This window comes from Falco peregrinus, chromosome 12, assembly GCF_023634155.1.
Source record: "Falco peregrinus isolate bFalPer1 chromosome 12, bFalPer1.pri, whole genome shotgun sequence".
Lineage (NCBI taxonomy): Eukaryota > Metazoa > Chordata > Aves > Falconiformes > Falconidae > Falco > Falco peregrinus.
In genome coordinates this window covers 15,771,234-15,782,241 of record NC_073732.1, presented here as the reverse complement: position 1 = coordinate 15,782,241, position 11,008 = coordinate 15,771,234, and the positions used below count along the sequence as shown (strand labels likewise).

The 11,008-nt window shown below is 54.2% G+C and overlaps 2 protein-coding genes across 4 annotated transcripts in view; one reads left to right on the top strand and one right to left on the bottom strand.

Moving 5' to 3' along the window:
- Positions 1–1,838: 1,838 nt before the first annotated feature.
- On the top strand, positions 1,839–4,938 carry PLAAT1 (phospholipase A and acyltransferase 1). Of its 2 annotated transcripts, XM_055816756.1 has the most exons (4): positions 1,839–1,953; positions 2,398–2,585; positions 2,783–3,051; positions 3,427–4,938. In XM_055816756.1, the coding sequence occupies exons 2-4, from the start codon at positions 2,465–2,467 to the stop codon at positions 3,526–3,528; spliced, it is 492 nt and encodes a 163-aa protein (XP_055672731.1). In that variant the 5' UTR covers positions 1,839–1,953; positions 2,398–2,464; the 3' UTR covers positions 3,529–4,938. The 2 variants fall into 2 exon arrangements, with proteins under 2 accessions (XP_055672731.1, XP_005237857.1); XM_005237800.4 differs by lacking the exon at positions 1,839–1,953 and having other exon boundaries at positions 2,076–2,585.
- The window catches only part of ATP13A5 (ATPase 13A5), a 35,611-nt gene continuing 29,453 nt past the window's right edge, over positions 4,851–11,008 (bottom strand). For both annotated transcript variants that reach the window (XM_005237799.3, XM_027787225.2), the window contains 5 exons: positions 10,541–10,715; positions 9,353–9,543; positions 7,749–7,837; positions 6,871–6,951; positions 4,851–6,154 (listed from right to left, as the gene is read on the bottom strand). In XM_005237799.3, the coding sequence (XP_005237856.2) occupies positions 5,954–6,154; positions 6,871–6,951; positions 7,749–7,837; positions 9,353–9,543; positions 10,541–10,715 (737 nt within the window). In that variant the 3' untranslated portion in view covers positions 4,851–5,953. The remainder of the gene's footprint in view (positions 6,155–6,870; positions 6,952–7,748; positions 7,838–9,352; positions 9,544–10,540; positions 10,716–11,008) is intronic.

Genomic DNA, 11,008 nt, shown 5'->3' with positions numbered 1-11,008 from the left:
GCAGCAACACTGCAGACACCCAGGTCAGTGCGGAGGGAGGGAAGAAGGTGCTCCAGGCACCAGAGCAGAGATTCCCCTGCAGCCCACAGTGAAGATCATGGTGAGGCAGGCAGTGCCCCCGCAGCCCATGGAGGTTCACGGTGGAGCAGATACCCACCTGCAGTGTGGAAGACACCCCATGACAGATCACTCACAAGGCCCAGGGCACCAGGGCACTGCCTGGGCCTTGTCCAAGCTCTGAACAAATTTCCAGCACTGTGAGTGAAGCTTTGAGACGTGAGGAACACACCACTGAGTTTCTCTGATGCTTTTCCAGTTCTTTGCATGTTCCTTCCTGATTACTGTGAGGAACAGTGTGGGCTTCCTGTTGTTTCTGCCATTAAGGCTGGTCATTATTCACTTACCCTTTCCACTTTCCCTTGTATCCATAAACTCACATGTGCTGTTAGCCAGAAAAGTATTTGTAACCTCCATTAACAGCTAGGTAGATAAAAGGGATTTTGTTCTGGCCCATTGAACAACATGCCAGCTGCCCGCATGTGCACAGCAGAGCTATTTTGGAGAGGATGCACATGGAAAGGGGCTTTCAGCCTCATTACATAATGAAAATGAATCAGCCAGAGAGACCTACCCGTGCACAACTGAACTGTCAACCTTATGCTGGAATTTCACCCCGATTATAACAGCATCTTTCCTGTCTGTTCAGCAGCAGCTTCCAGCTGCGCTCCCCCACCCGCTGACAGGGTGGATCTGCGGGGGGGGGGGGGGCGGGCCGAGCAACAGGGCCCAGCTGTGCCCAAGTAAAGCAGATTTCTGGGTTTCCACGGATACAATTTTTTTTCCCCTCAATACCACAAGAATTACCTTGGTTTTCCATTGCAAAGCTTGTGTGAAGACTTCAGGTTTGAAGCGGGGGGGTGCTGCAGCGAGCAGGCGCCACGCAGTGCAGCGCTGCCTTGACTGGTTCATGTCCACTGAAGCCAGAAAGGTGACAAATCTGCTGCTGCTGCTCCTTTACATTAACCGCCTTGCTCACCAGGCTTTGCTCACCAGGCTTTGACACGCTGGCTTTAAACACGCTGCTCGGGTCAGCTTGGCTGCTAGCCCGCCCGGCTGTTTGCTAGCCCGCCCCGCCGGCAACAGCCCGGGAGGCGGCCGGAGCCGCTGGGCTGCGCTCACCCCCGGCTCGGAGGGCTCTCGCTGGGCACTGAAACAGTTAAAGCTGAAAATCATTCCTTAAGTACACAGCACTTGCAACTTGTGCTCAGCACCTGTAGGTAACTGACCGACTCACAAAGAGGCGCAGATACAGGACGAATAGCCCGGTTGTAAGCAAGAGCTGCGTTGCCTCTGCCCGGGAAGAGCCAGCACAGTGCGGCTCAGCGGGGGCTGCTCAGCATCCCTGTGCCAAAGGGAAGAGCACGTCCCGAGGCAGACTGCGAGCCTTCCTCCCCGAGACCCCGGCCCGCACCACCCGGTGTCAACGCGCCTGCGCCAGAGGGAGCAGATTTATGATAGTGAGCTCCTGGAACTAACTGTAACAACCCCGCCTTTTCTTGGGAATCGAATGTGTAGTAAGTATCTGCTGACTTAGCCCCTCCGTGTTAGGTCAGGTTAGCTCGGTAAGGTCGGGAGGAGCGATCCCCCTTGCCCCGGCGCCGCGATGCACACGCCTGCTTTGTAACTCTCCCCGAGTTCCAGATCGGCCCCACACGCCGGCACGACCACCGGGGTCCTCTGGAGCCCCGAAGGAAACCCCGGGCCGCAGCCCCAGCAGCGCCCCCAGCAATGCCTTTGCCCTGCAGCGGCCACGGGCAGCGCCAGCCCGGCGCCGCCCGCCGCGTTCAACGGGCCTGGCCCGGCCCCGGCCCCGGCCGCGCCTGCGCCGCCCCCCCCCTCCCCTTCCCCCCCTCCCAGCAGCAGGCACCGTCCTGACGGCCGCGCAGGGCTGCGGTGAGCGGGGCGCTGCGGGCGGGGGGTTGCGCGGGTGGGCGAGGGCTCTGCCAGCGGGGTGCGGCCCCCTCCGGGGTGCCGGCTGCTGCAGGGGTTTGCTGAGCTCCCGGCGGCGCCCCAGGGCCCGGGGGCGGCGCTGGGTACCCCGGCACCCCCACCGCGGGGAGCTGCGACCCGCCGCCGGAGCTGGCCCGGCGCTAGCAGAGCCCCGGGGGAGCGCGGCGGGCGGGGACCGGCGGGGCGATATGGCGTGGGCAGCCGGCCGCGGCGAGGGCCGGGCGGTGCCGCTGGCTGCCGGCCCTGGTCGGCCTCGCCCGCAGCCCAGCGCTTTCGCTTCTTGCCCGCGGCGGCACCCCGGCCCCGCAGCTGCAGCTGGTGCCGCTCCGCGACGCTCCCGTGCCTGGCCCTGACGGTGTCCCCTCTGCCACCCCCTGCGCGCCCCAGGCCTCCTGTGCCTTGCCCCGAGCCGGCCCAGCCAGGGGGACACGCGTCCTGACCGCGCGCTGCCGGGATGGCAACCGCCGGCCGCTGCGACCCCCAGCCCGGGGACCTGATCGAGATATTCCGGCCCGCGTACCAGCACTGGGTGCTCTACCTGGGGGACGGGTATGTCATCAGCGTGACGCCCATAGGTAAGGCTGGCGCAGCCCGGCGGGGCGCGGAGGGGGCTTTGGGGGGACCTGGGAGGCTCTGGCTCCCCCCGTGGGCTGGTGGTGGACCCCAGTGTGTGTAGATGGCCTCTGCAGGAGCCAGCCAGAAACCCCGCTGAGGTCTTAGGGGAGCCAGCCTGCCCTGCCCGGCTCACCCCGGCCCTGCCCCCCCCCCCCAGAGGAAGGGCCTTCAGCCACGCTCGCCAGTGCCAGGTCCGTGCTCAGCAGAAAGGCCCGGGTGAGGATGCAACTTCTCAAGGACGTGGTGGGAAACGACAGCTACCGCATCAACAACAAGTACGACAGCACCCACACCCCACTCCCGGTGAAGACTATCATCAGGCGCGCAGAGCGCTACATCAACCAGGATGTGTCCTACGATGTGCTTAGCAGCAACTGCGAGCACTTCGTGACGCAGCTCCGCTACGGTGAGGGGGTCTCCGACCAGGTAAGTGACATGGGGTAAACCCCCATGCCTCACGGGGACCTCCTTGCTGCTCCATGAGAGGCTGTGAACCAGGGCACAGCCCGCAAACAGCACAGGGACAGCAAAGCACCACCAGGTGTGGCTTCCAAACCGTCACCATCTCTGGCCTCACTGGAGACATAGGACCAGGAGGCTCGCTATGGTCTGCCTGCACCCTGGTAGCACCCTCGCGCTGAATGCCATAGCCTAAGGCTAAATGCCTGGCTGTCACCCCTCCTACTTATGGGCAGCTGTCTCATTCATTTAATTGCCTTGATTATCCTTGCCTGCTCTTCATTAGCATACCTGGCAGTAAAAAAAACCACCACCTCATCGTGTCTTACTTCCCCTTTACAGGTCAGACGAGCGGTTGGTACTGTTGGGGTTGTAACAGCTGTTCTCGGTGCCGTCTCCGTGCTGGGCTTGGCCTGGAGCAGATCCAGAGAGAAACACTACTGACGGACCAGCGGGAGGAGCTTGGAGCAGAGCTGGGAGCCACGGACGGGGAGTTTGTGGCTGCAGCTTCACTGAAACTTAGGAAAAACTGTGCTGCGCTTGCCAAGAGCAGCACTGGCCTGTTTGCCATATCTGCTTTTATTTCATTGCCTCTGATTTTTGTGGTAGTTTGGGAGTGCTTGCAAGCAAATTCTTCATCCTCACACACCCAGTGCTCTGCTGAGGGCTTCCTGTACAGATCCTGCTTTTGTTGGCTGCATCCTGTAAATTACTTCCTCTAAATAACCTATCTTTTCTTCTACTTTTGATTAAAAAACATTTTACATATATTTATATATATGAAAAAGCTTTGCTGAGACTTTATTGTGTGTGCTCCAGCTGATGGCCTGTGGCAGTGGATAAGCCCAGGTTCCCAGGCCTGCGAAAGGGCAGGCAGGGCATGCACTGTGTCTTGGAGCCTGCGCAGGTGGTACCTAAACGGAGCTGCTTCTGCAAGGGCAGGAGGCACGAAGGAAGAGCAGGTCTTACAGGCTGTATCCCTCAGTGTCCTAAATAACTGCTGTGGCTTTGGCATGATGGTGTTAGCTCAGTTTTCTCTTGCCTGGAAGGCATCCCTTTCCCTGACTCCTCTGACTCCCTTTGGGAGCTGCAGACCCCCAGAAAAAGCCCAGCCAGCTTTTTCCCTGGCAGCTGTTTGTTCTGCACTGAGGCCACCGCGCCACTGAAATTTCCCTCTTTGTGCCTGTAAGTGCATTCTACTGCTTGGGCTACCAAAGCACTGAGGTTTAAAGAAAGACCACCATGGATTGAAAGGGCAGCCAGGAGCCTTTGCTGCCTGGAGCTGGGGCCGTTGGCTTTTCAGTGACCAGAAGTTGAATTTAAGCAGTTTGTAGCCCCAGCACAAGACTAATCTTCCTCCAGCCAGCAGGAAGACAAAGCCAGGATCCCTGCAGTGGGCAACATTCCTGGAGAATGAGCTATGCCATGCCTGTGTGCCCCATCTCCAAATCCACAGAGCCTCGCTATTTCCTTGTCACAAAGCTGACATGAGGCTTTTCTTAAAACTGTTTTGAAGAAATGTGGTTTATTACTCTTTGCCAGGAGTATCTACCTTACATGTTTGGAACCATGTTATTTGCAGACCGCATGTAAGAAACTAAATCCTGCGTTGATTTTTGCACAGGCAAATGCCTGGACTGTAAGAAGAGATGAGAGCACAATAGCTGTCAGTAAGAGGCTTGCTAATTATGTACATAATGGGATCAGAAGCTTTTTTTAAACATCAGTTGATTCAGTGTTTGAAAGAACGAAGCCAAGACTTCTGGTCATATTTTGTAGTGCCCTCTTTTTAAATTTAAATAAAGTTCTTTTTTTAATATGGGAAAACATATAATAAAATTGAGCCTGACAGTCCTTTTTTGCTTCCTTCAAATGTAATCAAAAGTGGTTTTGTGGCTAAACTAATTAGGTGGTTGAACAACTTGAAGACTAAAGAGGAAGCACAGAGGGCCTCAGCCTCTTGCACCTGTCCAGCAGCCGTGTGCTGGAACACGTTCAACCCGCCGCTTCTTGGCGTGACCTAGTTAAAGCAAAAAGCCAAGGCTTAGCTCTGCTTTTCTGCTGTGTGACACCAAACCTGAGCCAGGACCTGCAGTAGCAGAGCATGAACTGGGTTGGGGGGGAGGGCACGGGGGGATATGTGTGCAGCAGCTGTGCTGTCCTCTGCCTTTGCAAGTTTAAGTGGGGCACATCCTCACCAGCCTTCCCAGCCTGGTCTTACAGCAACCTGTGAGCTTTAACCTTTCCTGTACTCAGAGCATTATGCCTGCAAGAACTGGCAAGGGAGACCTGGGTGAGCATAGCCTATGCACCCTCTCACATCTATAATTCACTCTGGGTGCAAGAAAACTGGAATTACTTCATCTGGGGAACTTCCCTGCAGCTCTTGGAAGCTACAGCGTTTCACTGAGCACAGGGTATTGCAACTGTGTGCTTGCTGCTCTGTGTGGTCAGGATTAGGTCACTTATTATGGATTGCCTTCGCATCAAGCCTGATGGATGCGGTGACATGGTTTGACGGAGCAGTGACTGAAACACGGAGTGAGCATGACGTGGAGCAGCAGAAGCCATCACTTTGCTGTATTCAGTATTTTTGAGGCTTTGTAGATGTTGGCAAGACCTGAGACCTGCTGTTGCCATGGAATAGAGTCAAGGCTGTAATTTTACCAGCAGCTGAGAAATTAATCCTTGCCTGTGCTCCAGGGCACAGCCAGCACAGGCCCAGCCTGCCCCTGAATGGATGGGTTTGTGCAGGGATTTCAAACACCTGAATCTGGTGCACATCAAAGGATGAAAATCTGGGATGTTCAGTGCAAGCCAGGGAAGCTGGTAGCACTGCGCAGCCCCGGGCTTGGCTGCAGGGTCTCACCTAGTCCTTGTCACTGTTTTCATAGGTGGGGTTAATGTAAGCTGCTTCCATGCTTTTTGCTGCAAAGTCTTTTGTGTTTACAGGAGGCCAGCTGGGATCCTTCTGCAGCATCCTCTGCCATTTTCGGTACTGGCTATTTGACTGGTACCCAAACCAGGCTTTCAGCAGCAGCCAGAGGTGCTTGTTCTGCAAAATAACGTCCTGCAGAGTGACAGTACAAGGTCAGTGCTGTTGCCCTTCACTGGAAGCGAGGGCTGCTTGGGGACAAAATGCTATATGTACAACCCCCCTGAGCCCCATGGCGCTGGGCGGCTGTGTGTGCACCCCTTCGGTATCACGGTTGCAAATGCCACCTTCCTCATCCACAGGAAGGCTCTGCTCACTTATATCAAGCAACACTGGTCTCTGTTTAGCTGAAGGGGATAATCAAGGCAAGATTCTCCTCCTGGGGCTGTGGGACAAGCAGGCACTGCTGCTCCTTGCAGGGGACAATACCCAGTGCTGGCTACAGCCAGCCTTGACCCACAAAACACTTTAGAGCTTAGTCATTACTGCAATATCCAACAGCACAAGCTAGCACAGTCTCTGGCCCGATCGACTGTAGGACAAGAGGGAAATGGCGGTTTCAAAATCACGGCCAAGTGCCTGACCCGTGCTGTGGTCTACTCCCCTGGGGGCTCCTCCTGGGCAGCTGCGCTTCAGCTTGCTCCCTCCCTAAAGGCTTAAGAGCTGTGGTCTAAATTATCTCGTGGGCTGCGTAAAAAGGATTTGATTGGCACACATCAAGTCATAAGGGGGGGGGGGGAAAAAGCCTGAGGGCTTATGCTTCTGCAGGTGGGAGAGTGTGGCTGCAAATAGGGGTAGAAAGACCTGACCAGATGCTGCTCCTGTGCACCCCAGAGAACAAATGCACTCACCTCTGCAAAAAAAGATACACAAAAAGTGACCAAGAGCATCAGTAAGATGTAAACTCTCCAGACCACAGGAGTACAAAGAAACTGTCGGAAAAGACATGAACAGCAATTAGGTTTAAATGTCTTGCCAAGATTTGCATCTGTTCCTAACGATTTGAGAAGCTAACATTTTCCCAGTGGCAAGCACGAGGAGACAGTAGGAAGTGACAGTAATTCCTTGTCACTGAAGGTTTGATGCCATATTCCCCATAGCACAGAGCTGCCTTACTCAGATCAAGTGCCTGGGGTAGGATCTGGTACCCAAATACTTATGGGGAGCGGCAGCTAATGCACAACATGCGGCTCCTCTCCCTCTGTGCATGCTCACCCTAATGCCAGGCCTCCACCCAAATCTGCCCCGCGCAGGATGGCCAGGCATAAGCCACAGGGCTCGGCCATTCCTGATGTTGAGCAGCACAGCTGGAGGCAGCTGCCTGCCCTGTGCCCTGGCTGAGCACCAGGGAGGACCACGGCAGCCCGGCATGAGCTCATGGTGCTTTAGGAGGAGTGGGCAGCAACGATCCCCGCTGATCACATCTCTGGCCAATGAGCCTCCTCCAACAGGCAAAACCACAGTCCTTCCTATTGTGCTTTTCTGTTAGGAAGAAAAGCTCAGCAAGCTATAAGCACTTTTTCTTCTCCTGGTTGCAGCCAGAGGAGGGGGGGTTACCTCATTAATCAAGCCTTTGTCAGAAGGATGTTAGAGAAGTTTGAAAGGGCTGCTCAATCAGAGCAGTAAATTAATTTCCAAGATGACCATAGCTGTAGCTTCTGCGTGCTTAGCTAAAGAGCCAGAAAAATACGCGGCATGAAAAGGAAACCCACGTTTCATTTGTACTTACCTGCATGGCACTGTACACAGCATCCATGTCGGCCAAGAAGAGGAAGAGGCAGGTTGCAAGCTGGAGGGTCAGAAGGACTGAAAATACATCTAGAGAAAGAAGAACATTTGTGGCCCTGGGAAGGAAGGAGGTTGGTGACCTAAGTCTGCAAATATGCTGATGGCACACCCAAATGCTAATGATGTAAAACTGCCCTCGTGTAAAATGCCTTGCTTCCCCCCGCCCCGCCCCCCCCCCCCCCCCCCCGCCAAGAGAAGAGCTATGGAATTCAAACTAGAGGAGCTACTCCCCAGCAGCCTGCTGCAAAGCTCACCACCTACACTATTTTTTCTTGCACAACTGATTTGGCATGTTCTGATTCTTACACAACCACAGAAAAGTGCCTCGAAAGGGCACTGCTGTGAGCTACACCAGCATCTCTTCCCCTGCGCTTGCTCCTCCATGTGCTCATCTCTATGCCTGGGCTGCAGGCAGCAGAGGCAGCTGCTTGTTCTTGTGGGCTGCCCTCCCAGGGAGGGCCAGGCGCTTCTGTGGCTGACAGGGTGCAAAGGTGGGCTATACCTGTGCCTTTCACAGGAAGGGTCTGCCTTTGCATCATCTTCCAAAGGAGCAGGACACAGAGCAATGGAAAATGGCTCAGACATCCGGAGGTGCCAAACTCCTGGCAATTACCAGGAGCTGAGCATTTTTAACTTATCTGGAAAGTTGGGTCAATAGCTCCCAATGGCCTCCTGGCAACCTTCTCACTGCCAGGGAGGAGAGGGGACAGGGTTGAGCAAGGGCACTGCCCTTTGCTTCCTTCTAGGGACTGTCCTCAAAGAGGGGTAAAAGTCGGAGAAGCATGTGGCACATTTCTCAGCTGACAGAGTCTTCTGTCGCGCCTCAGGCTGGCTGCTTGCAGGGCAGCATCTTTTTGGCCTCACCTGTCTTCTGCAGGTGATCAATGCTCTGTGAAATGAGTTTGGGACCTGCCTATTATCAAAATCCCTAATGAAATCAACTCTGCTAAGATCAAGTGAAGTCCTGCCCTTTCATCCATGAGCAAAAAGCTGCAATTGCAAAGGAGCTATCAGTCAACTGGTAGCCAGAAGGGCTAAATCATCTCTGCAAAACTCAAACAGAAAAAGGAAGGTTATTGTGAGAGGATTTTGGCAGTGGTACTATCACAGGCTTTTCTCTCTCACGTCTGGGAATGGAAGGCAGGCAAGGTAAGACCGTGAATCTCAGAGGAACTGGTTTTGATGTGTGTATTTCGAAACAAATACATCTGATCCTCATATGCTCTCTGTGTTCACAATAATATGCAGTTCTGCACTAAATCCAGCCCATCACTTTCTGGAAAGCACCTATTTTCCAAAACCAAGATGCAGTCCCCTTTCTCAGCTCTGCTGCCTCTTATCTCAAGCATAAGCAGTACTTACTGTGCTTTTTTTGAAATGGAGAAGTAGGAGTTCACATAGACCAACAATTATTTTACATGCCAGGAACTGCTGTGGGTACAGAAAAACCCACAGCATCCTTTCCCTTGCAGGCTCTTCTGCCGGGGTTATTTTGAAGCAGCAACAGGAGCCTGCAAGAGGACATGCTACACCAGGTCTACTCACAGTTGGTGTAGATGGGCTTCCGGAAGGGCTTTCCCTTGGAAAAGATGAAGGCCACAATGATGCAGTTGATAGAACACAGTGGCCACAGTGTAGTATCTTCGTAACTGAGGACAGTGCTCTGGGCACCACTGCTGGTACCATTTCCCCCTGGGCTGCTGGAGGACACGGTCTGGTTCCCTGGAGAGCAATGTCTGTAAGGTAACACCCAGCACGTTGTTCCTGCTCTCTCCAGCAACAGTCAGCCGCAAGCAGCAATTCCCTCTTCTTTCCAACCCAGCCTACTGTAGCAACCAGGCATCGCACACAGGAGTGAAAACTGTACATTAAAAAAATAACCACAACCACCCAACAAAACAAAACCAAAAAATTCAGCTTAATTTTCTGGTCTGCACCAAAATCTCGGCTCTCAGGTGGGCAGCGATAGCAGTGTTTGAGACACAGCTATGAGGCTGCATGCCCCAGCTGCCTGCACACCGGCTCCGGCACACACACCCTGTGATGCATCCATGCAGTGGCAGGGGAATGGTCCTGGCTGAGCCCCAGCATCTGGGAGCATCCCCACTGAAACACCTTGCTGGGTCTCCTGCCCTACTGGTTCATTTTTGCTTGATGATATGCTGGTCATTAATATGTGTTATAATATATATATTTATATAATACATAATATAATTTGGCTCTGGAATATGGAGAGACTTTTTACCCTTCAAAAACACAGAAGCAAGAGGGCTTCTGGCCTCGCAACCATTTTTTAAGCCAAGTTGGATTTCAGAAAAGCCTGGCCCCAGGGCTGTTTATTTCGCGGACAAGCTGTGCAGCCAGACCCAGGGAGAAGGCAGCAGAGAGGAGTGGAGAGAGGCCACCCACCTGTCCTCACAGGCTCCCCACACCGCTGCCCCAGCACCACCTGACCATGCCAGGGATGGGTGCCCAGTGTGTTTCAGAGGCAGCATTTGAAAAACACACGTGGGTTAGCCCTTGGACTGGCCCTTCAGATTTCAGTGTGGCATCTGCAGCAACTTAATTTTGTCTTAGCAACACTCTACTAAGTATACAAAGAGTTGGGGGAGCAGGGGAGGAACTGTCCCATTTGGGTCCTGCACCATGCCCAGGCTGCGGTGAGGCTGCAGTGTCCCCGCACAGCAGCAATGTCCCTGCATCTGGAGATCAGAGACAGAAGGAAGGACTTACCTCTGGCTGGCCAGCGCCGTGTACCAGGGCTGCTGCTTCACCAGAAGGAAGCCACAGGTTTGCATGATTATGGTAAAGCACACATTGAGGATGATGGAGAGCAGCAACGGAGGGGAGATGAGCTGGCTAGGAGGGCGATAAGGTGCCAGTTTTGGATAGGCTTCAGTCAAGCTCACTGCAGAGAAACCAGAGGCATTTGCAGTCCGTGGCAGCCCAGCCTGCCAGCATCCATCCATGTCTTCTGGGCAAGCAGAGCCACACACAGACACACCCCCCCCCCCATCCACTCATCACAGGTGAAAGCTGCAAAGCCTGGCCCTGATAAGCAGGCAAGAAATGGCTTTGATCTCTGCTATTTTCTACCCGAACCTTCTCTGAATCCCCCGCTCTGGAAACCACATAGAGAAGATGGGGAATAGCATCCCACCCATGGGGATCTCCATGGGAGTCCAAAAGCCACACTTGGTC